General features: G+C 44.6%; 2 protein-coding genes across 2 annotated transcripts; one reads left to right on the top strand and one right to left on the bottom strand.

Annotated features, from left to right (window-relative positions):
- On the bottom strand, window positions 1,291–4,397 carry LOC8056619 (transcription factor UNE12). The gene is made up of 7 exons (XM_002461504.2): window positions 4,104–4,397; window positions 3,875–3,973; window positions 3,639–3,758; window positions 2,899–2,964; window positions 2,454–2,519; window positions 2,276–2,350; window positions 1,291–1,764 (listed from the first exon to the last, which is right to left on the bottom strand). Exons 1-7 carry the CDS (start codon window positions 4,275–4,277, stop codon window positions 1,531–1,533), a joined length of 834 nt encoding a protein of 277 aa, XP_002461549.1. The 5' UTR covers window positions 4,278–4,397; the 3' UTR covers window positions 1,291–1,530.
- On the top strand, window positions 7,246–10,873 carry LOC8056620 (tryptophan synthase alpha chain). The gene is made up of 8 exons (XM_002459386.2): window positions 7,246–7,523; window positions 8,177–8,323; window positions 8,416–8,590; window positions 8,835–8,911; window positions 9,643–9,720; window positions 10,219–10,296; window positions 10,403–10,462; window positions 10,560–10,873. Exons 1-8 carry the CDS (start codon window positions 7,311–7,313, stop codon window positions 10,692–10,694), a joined length of 963 nt encoding a protein of 320 aa, XP_002459431.1. The 5' UTR covers window positions 7,246–7,310; the 3' UTR covers window positions 10,695–10,873.

Genomic DNA, 15,010 nt, shown 5'->3' on the forward strand with positions numbered 1-15,010 from the left:
GGGCAAAGATGCCAAAACGATAGCAGCAGCAAGATTGCAAGAACAATGATGAATGGAACATTTTGGATCAACCACCAACCGCACTAGCTAGCTGGAACCGGGAACACACTGCTACTTTCTCCAGCAGAATCCAAAACAAGTTCGTGACGGCGGATGCAGATAATATTCCTGCAAAGCGCAGAGAAGACACCAGTATATTTCCATTCCGTGGGATGGGAAACATTCTCTCACAACACGCAGTACTTTGTAACAATGCAATCCAACTAGTGCAAATAATTGTGCCAAACAATTGACACTTTCTGTAAAGCAAGTGGTAATGTATTCATTCACACACACACACAAAAGGGACTCACCATATTAATAAAACTGACTTGACTTTATCTTGATTTCGAGGGAAAAAAAATTGTCCCTTTGTATCACTTGCCAATGATCCTTTCAGTAGTGGATTCCATGTAGTAGGCAAGATAAGCTACTCCAAGTCCGAATTAAAACCTTTGCTGTCAACAAGTAGTCAACAACAGGTGAGGGTGAACCTGACACAAGTGTCAAGCATCCATGAGACCATGACTGCTGACTGGTGACCATAAATCAGATTAGCAGTGACAGCAGGGTGGAAAGGAAAACTAAACCCTGCCGTCCAGGGCGATGAACAGTGTGATGAAAACAGCTGTTATCCACACACACACACACTCCTCCAACATAAAAGGTGGCATGGCAGCATGCATGAATCCTGATCACATGTTAAGTCAGCCTAGTAGAGGAAGAATATACATAGCTCCGTGGCTCCGTGAATGAACCAGTAGTAGTACACAGAAAGGGGGCCAAAACTTTAGCAGGCAGTTCTTATCAAGACGGCGACTTGTAGGCAGGAAAAGTTCGCCCAGGAGGAGCACGCTCCCACTAGCGGCGAGCCGATCATCGCACGCTCGGCCTCCATTGACCGAGACCTCCGCTCCTCCCACACTTCAAAAAAAATTTAGACAATGCAAGCTATCACCCCCCCACCACTCAGCCATAGGCATCCATCACCTTCCATTCCATCTGAACATTCTTTCAAATTTCGTCAACCATTTGCTCAGACTTGTACAACACATACATCAGCATTCAGCAGGCCTCTTTTCATTAGTCCAAACATCCACTACCAAAAGGGCGACCACCGGCCCTACCACCATAAGTGTATGGCTAGTGCACTACAGACCCAAAAGGAAGTAAACAGCATGAGAGCAGGCCAGACTCTCTGGTACCTCTACCCATCACTTGCACTCATAGGCGCATTGAAAGATGTATGCATGAGCATGAGCATGAGCAGAATATATTGAGCTTACCATATATCCTTGCAACCAAGGCTGCTTTGATTTGAAATAAAATAGGGAAAGGGGAGGCTACATCATATACCAATTTAAGGTCCTTTCCTATCTCACGGTTAGCACATTGGAACGCTCCGTATATCATACACTTTTTTTTTTTGGATATATCGGTGCCTAATAGTATTAGGGGGTTGAAATGCACGCTAGGGTTGATGTTACTATACTACGAGGATGTGTTGGGCTCAGGCTTCATCAGTGAGTGGCCATCCTGGGAATGTTGGGTGTCGTAGATTGCCATTGCAAGCGAGATCGGCATCATGCATAGCGCTTTGGATTGAAGGAACTGCATCGCTGCCCCGATGTCTTCTTCCATCAGCTTCGCTACCTGCTTTTCTGTGCCATCAGTTGACCACTTTTCCCATATGTGCTGTGTGCTCCCACTGTCGCTTGCCTCACCCTAGTTGTTCAAGCAAGAATTTGTTTAGAGTGTAAGAGCATGAATGAAGACACAAAAGAAAAATACCATGAATCTGGACATGGTTATTGTTAATCAAGAAAGCACTGCCATACTATCATTCACCACTATCAGTGCATCCATGCTCTGAGGGTAACAAAAATGACAATATATCTGTTTAATTGCAGCAGAAAGGTCAGACCACAGTGAAAGCAGGCCTGGCCACATAGTTGGCAAGTCCTTGATAAACGTGGAAAATATAAGCATGACTAGTCAACCCACTAGGAAACAAAGAACATTCCTTTGTAACAAACAGTAATAGATGTGGTTATTGCTGAACAAGAAAAGCCAAGAGGAACTCATGATATGAATGATTATACCACTGTTATGTTCTATGTAAGCTAAAGGGGTTGAAAAATTTGTGGAAATGAACCACAATTTCAATCAATCAAAATAATTTCATAATGAGCTGCTAGCCTGCTAGTCTAAAACCATATATTCTTGTTAGTGTTACCTTAACTGAGAGTGGAATATCAGCAACCAGCTGTGCAACTGCACCAGCACCACCAAGTCTGCTCATACTCAAAACCTGAAATTTAAGTATAGCGATCCATATTAAATAGATAAAGAAGACATTGGGTGCTCACTGCTGCTTATGGTGTTAAGACAACACTGCATTTTAAAAAGCATACCTTTACTTGAAGCCTAAGAAACTTCACGTAATCAAGGATCTCATCTAGCATAGCTGCCCTATCTGTCTGCACATTTATAAGCAATACATCAATCTTGCTATTCATCTTTTTAGGATTAACAGATGGAAGCTCAATATCCAGTTGATACGGTATCATTTATCGTTCGCAGTAATAATCGCATAATTATTGAACTGAGCAACATGTGGTATTCATATTATTTCAAGCGGCCTGCAAAATACTGTTGGTGGACACGGTTATGTACTTATGAGGAGACAACAATTGTCATCTCTGCAGATAATCATGTTCATAAGACAAAAAGAGCTAGACGCACTATGATAAACCCTACTGTCAGGTCATCATAAACCTGGACCACTTTCTGAAAATTCCATGGTAGGCATGTCAAACACGCAAGTATGACATCCGGAAATATGGCATGAATTATTACCTTGTTTGTGTTGGGGACCAATTCCTGCAATGCCCTCATCCTTTCTGCAATTCTCTCTCTCCTTAGCTGCACCAGAACATATGGAGGTTTAAAAGAAAAAAAACTGATAAGAAGTCCTATAAAATTCACAAAAGCTTCAGTGTAAAATAGAAGTTCAGCTAAAAGAAAGGATGTGGAAGTTAACACAAGTAAAAGACAAGCAACATGCCAGTCTTTCCATTTTAAAAGGCTACTGTAATGCATTACCTAATTAACAAGTGGCTTACACCTTGAAACACAATCATTAGATACTTCTCTAATCATAGCACACTCAGTAGAAAACAAGTTTCCAGTTTGATGTATGAACTATCCAAAAGGAGGGTGACTTCCAATACAATGCAACATCATGGGTATGCTGCAAGTAGCTCATGATGCTTAAACAGCACGCCATATGCCTCCACCACATCGTCCACCCGACAGCAAAGATACAGCAAGATACGAAAGCAACGTTTCCCTTAAACACATCCAGTTACTTGCACCGCTTCACCCGCTAATCTAGCTTACACCCGAGAGATAGAGAAGCACGGGAGCAAGCAAGTTACTGATAACAGAAAACGTCTTGACCTGAAACCTCGTGGGCCACTACTGGCTACTACAGCAACCACAGATTGCGCAAGCAAGCGTCTGCACCCGAGACGACGAAACTGCGGTCTAAATTGCGATTACTGTACATGCAAGGGTGGGGCTCATCGGGTATTTACCCTCTCCGCGATACTGTGGGGATCGGTGGCCTGCCCCCGCCGCGCGCGCACCTTGGGCCGTGGGGCTGGCGGCTGCGGCGCCATGCCTCCCTCGCCCGGCTTCGGCTGCGCCTGGAACATCTGCGTGGAACCGGGAAGAATCAGCAGCAGCAGTCTCGAAAATTCCAAGAGAGAAGAAAAAGGAGGGGAGCATAGCATTCGGCGGGGACACAAAATTGGTCATGCGGCTGGGGTACCTGCGGAGGCGGTGGGCCGCGGAGGTGCGGTTGCTGCACGCCGCCGGCGCCAGCGAACACCGGCGGGAAGAGGCCGGCGAGCTGCACGGGGTCACGGTCCTGCGAAAGGCACCCACACACACACACACACTCAGTCAGGCACTCAGCAGGCGTGAAGCAGTCCACTTGGACGACTAGTAGCACAGCAGAAGCAAGCACTCCCGTGGGGGCTTGGGGCTTGGGAGCTCACCGGCTTGGGCTCGGCGGCGGCGTCGAGGCTGAGGGCGAGGGGGAAGGGGTGGTCCCCGCCGGCACCGGCGCCCGCGTGTCCCCCGGCGGCGGCGGAGGCCGCGGAGGGGAAGGCGAAGAAGTGCTCGAGGAAGTCGTCCTCGGAGCCCCCGGGCGGCGGCGGCTGCCCCGCCATGCCCGGCGACGCGGGGGCGGGGGCGGGCGCGGTCGGGGCCCACGCGTCAGGGCCCGAAGCTTCGGGCGGCTCGCGACAAGCGGTTGGTCTGCTCTGCTCTGCTGGGGAAGGGGAAGTGGTGAAGCTGGCTGGGCGTTTTCCTTCTTTAGTAGAGGCCGCGGGGGGAGGGGAAGAGGCGAGGGGATATGGGCCGTGGGCCATATGATCCTGAGGTAGGAACAGAATACGGAGTTGGGCCTCACGAAAAAGGTGGCCCGCGTTCGGCTGCCGTAACGGCTGTCTGGGCTAGAGCACTGGAGCGCCCGTGACAACATATATCAATGGGACATCTATAGATGGCCATCGGGCCGTGCCGTCGTGCCGGTCAGGCCGTGCCATTACCGTGCCTCGTGCCGGAAGTATGGCCCAAGGCACGGCCCGTGGGCCGTCGGGCCGGCCCGAAGGCACGACGGGCCACCGGACAAAGGTCGTGCTAGGCCAGTAGCAGGCCGATATTTTTTTTTTAGAATTAGCAGACTATATTTCTTAACAGACTAATCAGAATGGATGGATGGACCAACTGACCTATATTTTCCTTTTTCAGAATTAAAAAAACTATATTTTTTATGGGCCATTAAGCATCGGGCCGTCGGGCCGTGCCTGAGCCGTGCCACGGGTCATGGTGGCGGCCCAGGCACGGCCTGGTGCCTCGGGCTGTGCCGTGCCGTGCCCAGTATTTGTCAGGCCGGGCCAAAATGTTGGGCTGCATGGCCAACTATAGGGACATCAATGATCCATCACATCAATGGGACACAAGTTCACCAAACCAAATCATGCGGAATATGCATAGAGTATTAAATATAAATAACAATTAATTATACAGTTTGTCTGCAAATCACAAATTGAATCTTTTAAGCATAGTTAGTTTATAATTAAACAATATTTGTTAAATAAAAATGAAAATGTTGTAGTATCTAAAACCAAAAATATTTCTAAACTTTTATTGGAATAGTAGTCCCTGGCCGTAAAGCCGTAACGACAACCATGGGCGACCGAGCGTCGCATTGCATCGCACCAGTCGTCCTCTCTGCCGACCGAGAAGACCAAAAAAAAAAAAACTTCATTCCTTGCCTAAAAAAGCGCTTCCATTTCTCTCAATCACAGTCACAGCACAGCACAGTACAGGAGCCTAAAGAAAAAGTTGCACTAGCAACGCGCGCTCGGTCGCTGTTGAAACATGCCACGACACGAGGATATGCATCATCGACAGAGCGCATTGGGGGCACGGCGTAGCTCGTACGTCGCCGCTGCCGTGTTGCTTCCTCTATATATCACCGATCTCCTCGTACTACCTCGTCGTAAGCGGAGGCCAAGGACCGGCGTCTGTCCATGCGAGCAGAGAACCTCAAATCCATCCACCCTGCCTACCGAATACCGATAGTGATCTGGCACGGGCCCACAGTCACACCTTGCTTAGTTACATTCAAAATTTATTTTTTTTAAAGATTTTTTATCACATCGAAACTTTAGAAACATCCACGAAGTATTAATTAAATATAAAATATAGATAAACAATAATTAATTGTATAGATTATTTGTAATTTGCGAGATGAATCTTTCGAGCCTAGTTAATTAAGAGTTGAACAATAATTATAAAATATAAACAAAAATCCCTAATACCATGGACTAAACAAGGCCTCATTTCTCTTGTGTTCACGAGGCATCTTGGGGGTACTGGACAGTGGGTTCTTCTTTTAAGGGGTTGAAAATTTTTGATTTTTTTTAAAGATTTTCTGTTACACTAAATCTTAAGACATATGTATAGAATATTAAATATAGATAAAAAATAATTAATTAACTAATTGTATAATTTGTTTTTAATTTATGAGATGAATTTTTAAGTCAATTTAATCCACAATTAGACAATAATTATTAAATACAAACGAATAACTAAAATAAAAAATTTTCGGTAGACTCCCTCAGATCATTCAAATCCAACGTCACGTCATGACATGAGCGAGCCCGCGCGCGTATGACAAGCCAGGGTACACACCTCGGCAACTTGCATTGTTTAACGGTGGAAGATGACGCACACGCACGCATACTAGTGTGTTGATGAGTAGTACATATACTCCAGACTCCAGAGTATACAAATTGTGGCGTGATAATTTACTTGTGCTTATTATTAACTAGGAGTATACCCCACGCTTCGCTATAGGATTTTCTTAAAAATAACTGTTATATAAATACAAGTAAATTATCACAAAACTGTCACAGTTGTATACTATTACTATATGGTGTATATATATTAAAAATTGAGGGGATACTAAAAATTACATTCTTTTTTTTGAACCGAGGGGATGTATACAACGTTAAGTATTAAATTCTAATATTCCTATATAAGAGAAACAGTTCATGTAACTATCTAGTCATTCAAACCAAAAAGGGAAATTGTTTTATCCTGTACATCCGGTGAACACAAAACAACTTGGGTATAAGGATGTGATGATGATATATTCTTCGCATGCATCTAAATCTGAATTTAACCCTCACTAAACACATTCTCGTGGAACAAAGAATTTACATGGTTAGAAAAAAAAAGGAATCAATATTTTTTTTTGACAACTAAAAATTAACAAGGTTGGAAAGCCTGGTGCGCCCTTGTTCGAAAGAAAAAATATTAGAGCTTATTTGGTTCCCTTTACTAAATTTTAGCTAGCTAAAATTATTTTAGCTACTCTTGAGTGACTAATAAAACTAAATTATTTTAGTCAATGTATTTATAACTTTAGCTACTAAAGTGACTAACGTTTAACTAACTAAAATTAGCAAGGGAACCATGGCCATAGAGCACAGTGTGTGTGTGTGCACCTGTCCACTTGCGCAGGTGGCCCACAGGCGCCCGTGCGATTCATCCATCTCGGCCCACCAACTCCCCCGGGGCCCTTACTAATACGGGCACGGGCACGGGCACGGGCAGCCCTTTATCCACGGACACGGCGTCGAACACCCTGCGCTCGCTCCACCCAGTCAGCGCCACCACATCCGCCAGCCATGGCGTTCGCGCTCAAGGCCGCCGCCACGGGGTCGGCGTCGTTCTCCGCCGCGGGGCCGAGGCGGGGCGCCGCCTCCGCCACGGGGAGGGTCTCGTTCCGGGGCGCCGCGCCCGCGGTCGCCGTCAGGGCCGCGGCGGCTGCCGCCGCCGCTGTTGCGGAGGACAAGCGCAGCATCTCCGGCACCTTCGCCGAGCTCAGGGAGCAGGGGAAGGTACACTCCCTCGACAAAATCCTTCACTTTTCCTTTTGAGAGAGAGAGAGAGAGAGAGAGAGAGAGAGAGAGAGGGAGGAGAAAAAAACAAACAAACAAACAAATCAGTGCGCCGTGTGATGCGCGTATCCGCGTTTATCGTGGTCCGTATATACTCTGATCCTACAGAGTAGACACGGTTTTGCGCTGAGGTAAGGTTCTGTGGGTTGGCATTAGGATAGGAGGCGTCACGGATTCTATGCGCTGACTGACTGGTAACTGGTTACCGGATTGTGTCGTGTTGAAGATCGGGAGAACCAGGGCTGTCCATTTCTGCCTCGGTCATGTTAGTGTTACATTCTGGCGCGTAATTCTCAATGCTGCCGATAGATTTCATTTCCTAATGTCACAAAACATATGTATTGTTCTTAGTAGTTGGTACTACCATATAGTGCGGAGGAAAGAAACATGGCAGTTGATAGAGGAAAGAAACATGGCAATTGATGAATCCATCCAGCACTGGTTATTTTGTAGTACAGTAGTTCTCAAACTACTGAGATTATGGGACATTTATAGTTCTAGATCAGCATTGAAATTTTGCACTACATTATTTCCCCCCTTTTATATTGTTTACTTTGAGCTCACTACTATTAGTACTGTTTGAAAATCTTCAGACTGCCTTCGTCCCCTTCATCACTGCTGGTGACCCTGACTTGTCCACCACAGCAAAAGCACTCAAGATCCTTGATGCGTGTGGTTCGGATGTCATTGAATTGGGTGTGCCTTACTCTGATCCATTGGCTGACGGCCCTGTTATTCAGGTTGGTCGGTATGCCTCTACTAGTTTGTTCGTATGCTATGTTGGTTATGTATGCCTCTGCTTATTCCTGTGTTTTGGTTTGCACCATTTCAGGCCTCTGCGACACGCGCGCTAGCAAAGGGCACCACATTTGAGGATGTCATCTCCATGGTAAAGGGGGTCATACCTGAGCTGTCCTGCCCTGTAGCACTTTTCACATATTACAACCCGATTCTGAAGCGTGGCATCCCGAAGTTCATGAGTATTGTTAAAGAAGCTGGTGTACATGGTAATATATATTTAATCACATCATTCTCGTAATGTTCAATCCCATTAAAATACCATAATTGGCAAATGCTTATTACATTAAATAACTAAAGTGTTAGTTCCTCCATTGTATCTTAATCTGGCTAACACATAGCACTGTTCAGATAATAATATTGACAAATCTTCCCAATAGAAAACCTGTACAAGAGTTGGATTAGCTTGTAAGAATTCATGAATGTGATAATCAATGTATTGCTATCATTCAGGTCTTGTGGTACCAGATGTTCCTTTGGAGGAGACAGATGTTCTAAGGAGTGAGGCTGCCAAAAACAACCTAGAGCTGGTAGGCCCCCTCTTATACTATGATGTACACCCGAATCCTATAGATTTTAGTGTCTGTTTTGTCTGGCCATTTTTTTGCGCCCCACCGAGCTCTCTATTTGTTTAAAGAGAGGCCCACATTAGATGCTTGTTATTTAAATGCTGATACAAAATTATACTGCCTCTGATCCCAATGTAAGTCCATCTAGCCACTCTCTAACTTCACCAAATATAAGTCCATCTAGCATCTCTCTAACTTCACCAAATATAAGTGCATCTAGCTCCTCTAATTTCACTAGATATAAGTCTAACTTGAAGACACCTATTAATCTCTCTATCCTGTTTTGTGCTTATTTAATTGTGCACATTCAGAAGTAAGAATATGGAGACTACATGTATATTTGAATAGTTCCTAAGCTGTGTGATTATATTTTCCCCTCTATTTTTCTTTTAAGCTACAATATTTAACTATTGATTTTTAGTTTTTTTTAACTGAAAACAGTAAGGGAGGGCATACCTGAATGTATATCTGTGTATAATAAGCATAATGTAGAGAAGTTCAAAAGTACAGGATCTATCCTGAGCTCAGAACTCATGACCATGTCCATAATAATGCCATATATCGGTTACTCTCTCCTCCATGCTGATTATGGGCGAATAAGAATAACAATTACTCTTTCTTCTATGCGGTTTGAGGTAACATTTTTTTACACTAGCTATTTAATAGGGTTCATTTTGCATGAATATATGCAGGTGCTACTGACAACACCGACTACACCAAATGAAAGAATGGAGAAAATTGCACAGGCTTCAGAAGGATTTATTTATCTTGTAAGTTTTAGCCTCTGTAGCTACTTCTAAAAAGTCTGTTTTGTTACAGCATACCTCTGTTCCTAATACATAATTGGCATTTTAGAACAGTCCAACTCAACTACTATACATAAGATTCGAGAAGATCAATTGCAGTGCACAATAGACCTATTACACATTGAGTCTACAAACATTTTGAACAACCTATGCCATTTCAAGTTAGCAGCTTAAACCTAGAGAACACATGTTTCTGCTCTGGCATACTTCCCTGGAACTTTACTCTCAGCCACTGAGAAGATATCTTGGTGATAGTTGTGCTGACATTCTTGGACTGTGAAAAATATAACGGTGTAGCAATGAAGCAACTTTACTACTATTGCATATATTTTAATACATTTGATGATCCTCTTCTTAATGCAATAACCTGGGGAGTTGGATGAAGTCGTGTCCCTTGGGATCGAGTTTTTGATAGTCAACTGGATGGATGATGAGTCAGTTGCTAACATATGTGTTATTCAGGTAAGCACTGTTGGAGTTACTGGTACACGTGCGAACGTGAGTGGCAAGGTGCAATCTCTTCTTCAGGATATCAAGAAGGTTTGCATTGCATCATCCTTATTTAATGCTATTAAGTGAAGTAGTGTTACTGCCTATGTACTGTCCGGAGGACAAAGTGCTAATACAAAATATGTTGCTTTTATAGGTGACAGAAAAACCTGTGGCGGTTGGCTTTGGTGTGTCGACTCCAGAGCATGTCCAGCAGGTAAACCATAATTGCCATCTTTCTTGCATCTAGGGTTGTTTCTTACTCAATGCAGATCCTTTTGACAACCTTGTTGCTTCGTTTATTTGCTATTCAGATTGCAGGATGGGGCGCAGATGGTGTGATCGTTGGTAGCGCAATGGTGAGGCTATTGGGGGAAGCTGCTTCTCCAGAAGAAGGATTGAAGAAGCTAGAAGAGTTAGCCAAGAACCTGAAGGCTGCATTGCCATGAACCAGCCATTTTAATTAGCAAAGAAATTAAGATTTTTCTTTTCCAATTTTGGCTTGCAGGGTTGCTGTTGTGTAGTGAAAATAATTATGTGTCCTTATTTGAATGCTCAAATGAATAAATCAAGGCCCCACAATGTTCATATGTTTTGCACGGAGGAGCATAATCACCCTTAGTAAGCATACTTAAGGTCACGGTGACTGACTGAATTTCTCATTGGATTACGTCATTTGAACAGATGTGCCCCCGTTGTGTCTGGATGAGGCATCATCGTGTTTCTGAATGGCTGGCTATTCTTTGTTTAACCCAACGTTTGAACGAGTCAACATGAGATCGAGTGCTTTGTATTGAACGCCTGCAATGAGTAAAATGTAGAAGTATCGGGTACCTCTTTCAGAAGGACAGCTAGCCTTATATTACATTATACTTTAGGAAAAGAGATTAGTACAACACAATTATGTAATAAATTCGAGACTAGTTATGCGTTAAGTACAATGTGGTGCCTAGTATAAAGTTAGAAAAAGTTGTTTTTATTTTTTTCTCTTTTACATGAATTTATATTATTTAATATATGGACGAACATATATTCGTCGGCATCGAAAAGGCAGGAACTTACAATGCCAGCATAACTATTTGTATCTTAGTAGCAGATACATACAAATCTTGTTAACATTTTTCTTTTTGGATTTGGAAAGCTTTGCATCGTCATCATAGCACCTAACTTGTGTCAGTATTTTCCATTTCTTGTACGTTTCAAGATATAATAAACAAAACTAGCAGGTAATAACCCGGTCATAAAATGGCAAGCATAGATAAGCCATACTGCCTAGCATGAAGCTAGTTCAATAGTTTGGTAAAACTTACTTATCAAATCTTGTGATTTGACAAATTGCTAAAACATATGGCAAGCGGGATTTTTTTCTATCTCTAACAGTTTGCCAATTAGATTTGGTAAACTTAAAAAGAAGACCCACAGCCAACATGCGCGGGAGAAAAAGCAGCCACTGCATGTACTGAACACCTACATGTGCGCCCGATGGCAAGTCACTCGGTTGCGTGTAAATATGCGCGCGCGGTGCTGCTTGATGGCAAGTTGTTAAAAGATGGCAACCCATTTGCCAAACTGTTGGAGTGCCTATTTTCTAGTTTTGCCAAATAAACAAGGAATAACAAGTTCATTTAGGAAACTGTTGAAGATGCTCATGCTCACTTCACTCCAAATTATAAGTTGCTTTGATTTTTTTACACATAGAATTTGCTATGTACCTAGACATACATATATCTAGATATATAGCAGAATAAATATATCAAAAATTCAAACTGACTTATAATTTGGAACGGAGAGAGTATTTTTAGTAGGGAAATTTTTGCTACAGGGCACTGGTCGTTCATAGAATTGGTTGCAGGGCACTGTACTTTTTTCTCTTTGCTTATACTGGTCGACGGTATCCTACAACAAAGAAATTAGTGTTCTACAACCAAGAAAAAATATTTCAATGTCCCACAACTTTACATAAGTGGAGTGTCCCACAACAAAATGTTCCATTTTATTATGTACTTTGAAACATAAAAATGTGACTGGTTTTCTATGAGTTCATATTATTATGTGTGTGAAAGTGTATGCATAAATTTAGTCTATAATAATGTCACTATAAATACCATACTTTATTAGGAGTATAAATTAGTGGAAAGATATATGGGCTTTACTATATGGCCTACGTGCGTGGGTGCATACGACTTCGTCCCCATGTCTTCTCTTTTTCCCGTGCGCATCCCCTTCTTTCTCCTACGATGCATGACCCGTTGTTGGGCGAGCGTGCGACCCTCCCGGCCACCGCCCACCCAATGTCGTGCCCGCAGTGGCATCCTTCTTCCCCTCCTCCGCTACAGCCATGGCCATGGGCGCCCTCGTCCTGACCTGGCCTGGCCGCCTCCTATGCCGCCATAACCCTAACATTGTCCTCGTGCCGTTCCCACCACCTGGTCGGCCTACCTTTCTCGAACCCCTTCTAGGCCATCGGAGTTGGAGAAGAAGAAAGGGAGAGATGACACGGAGTCGCATCGTCGCAATACCACACGACCTTCTTATCTGGTGGCGGTAGTGGCAGCAGGTGAGTTCCACCGTTCTTCCTCATCCACGCATTGGACAACCCAAACCCCAAACCTAGAGAGCATCCGACATCCGAGAAGATGTGTGTGTCGCACGACGCAAATATGCTCAAAAAGAAGCATCCCCAAATATATATACATGTCGGTAAGGTAGGTACCATAGTGCAAAGTGAGTAATTAAGTATATGTTTTCCTGTGCACATTTCATGATAAGAAAGTTACATGTCCGCCGACCACGTCCGCGGCTCATATACAAGCTTCTTGTCTGGGCAAGGACGGCGAAAGGAGAACTGGCCGGGGTTCCTACAGTCGTGTGCAGCGTTGGGTGGCCATCTAAGGCTAGGACTGCAACCTACTTGCAGCTTGACAACCCTTCTCTTCTCCAAACGCTGTCGGATGGCGAAAATGTCCTTTCATGTGGACCATTAGGAGGCCGCGACGAGACCTCGCCACTGCATCCAGTGCCCTGTTTCCTGCCAAAGTTGAAAGGGAAATGCCTCAACTGCCTCTCATCATCGAACAGGGTGGCAACATGCAGGCTGCCACAGTGCTACCTGCATTGCAAGGGCTTCCGCCATAGTGCCCATGACTGCAAGATGTGGGCGATAGGTTTGGCAAGGACCGTCGTTCTTACTAACTTGGATGCCCTACCTCGACGCTCTGCCTAGGGTCACCTTAACCCCTTAGCATTCAAGGCGACATGTTGGGCTTAGTTGGAGCTGCGCCAAGTGCGGCTAGGTACGGCGGTGGAAGGCGTCGATGTCGGAGACGCTAGAGATGTCGACAATGGTCGAGGAGGATGGCACCGCTACGACATTGACCTCCACTGCCACCACCAACATTGCTGCCCAGGAAGGTCACGGTGAGCCAACCAGCAAGACACGCCATATATGGGGCCTCTCCGAGCTCAATCCATCGTTCCTCTCACCATACCCGGATGCCATGCATGCCACACGCAAAGTCTTGGAGGACCTGATGCTGGAGGAGGTGCAGCCACCGGTACGTGCACGGCACCTGTGCCACTTCTATGATGGCCTCCCACCCTACTCAATTGGCAGCAGACTAAATTCCACTGCCACTTGAGCACGGTCGGTCTCAGGTCACACCGTCTCAGGCCGCACAGACCACCTCAAGAGTTGACATGCCTATGTAGGACGAGGTGGGTGGTCCGCCTCGCTTGGATCCAATCGAGCTTGCGGTGGTTGCAAACATGTTCAGTATACCGCTTCGGGAGGACCGCACGATCGATGTCAACGACAGCTCTGCCACACGCCGCCTTAAGAGCTTCACTAGGCGCGTGCTGAAGAAGGTCGACTCTCCGCTTATTCGTTAGCCTCTCAAGTAGCCTCCTGCTAAGCCGGTGTTGCCGTTGCGGAGCAGACGGTTGGCGGTTTAGAGCATCTGCCAAGTATTTGCTTTCATACGAGGTGAGGTTCTGATCATGTAGGGTATGTGATATACCTAAGGTCCATCAACGCCATCCATGTCGGAGCTAGAAGCCTTTGACAAGATCTTCGACGGCAACCTGATTGCATCCAACGTCGAAGCACTGGACGCGCTCTTCCTAGACGGTGAAAAGAGCTCGTCTAGGAAACCGTGGAGACGCAGGGCCCTTCCTAGGTTGCAACTATACGTCGTTTTGGTTGTTTTCCATTTATATAATATTGACACTAGAGGTCTTTTTGTTAGGATAGTGTAGCTACGACTATTTTAGGTCGACTTTCTTCAGCGCTCGATAGAGACACGTTGTCTGTATATTTAAATTCTTCTTCTTAATACAATGATACAAAATTCGAGAAAAAAACAAAGCTAGCTGTAGCGGACAAGTGCAGCTTGTTGGCTAATCAGTGATAAGAAATGTTGTAATGGATAAGCGTCGTGTGTTGGATATAATTAGTCTACATTACTCTAAAATGTAGCAAGTCACATGAAAAAACAAAATCTTAAATCCATACTATGCCATATCCCATATCATCATGTATAGCATGTATGAGATTTCTGGGGTTAGCTTTCCGTCCATTTGCTGGACAGATTACTTGCACGCATTTTCATTATCACAATAAAAGTGAAGATTGCGTACTCTTTTTGTGTGTGTTTCTTGGAGTTCCTCCACATGAACCTCAAAGTTATGATCTAGGTAGAACAGAAAGTGCAATACATGTTTGGTAAGGCATGGTATCTAGTGCAAAGTCAGTATAACATGTTATCCA

Source organism: Sorghum bicolor, chromosome 2, assembly GCF_000003195.3.
Source record: "Sorghum bicolor cultivar BTx623 chromosome 2, Sorghum_bicolor_NCBIv3, whole genome shotgun sequence".
NCBI classification, from domain to species: Eukaryota; Viridiplantae; Streptophyta; class Magnoliopsida; order Poales; family Poaceae; genus Sorghum; species Sorghum bicolor.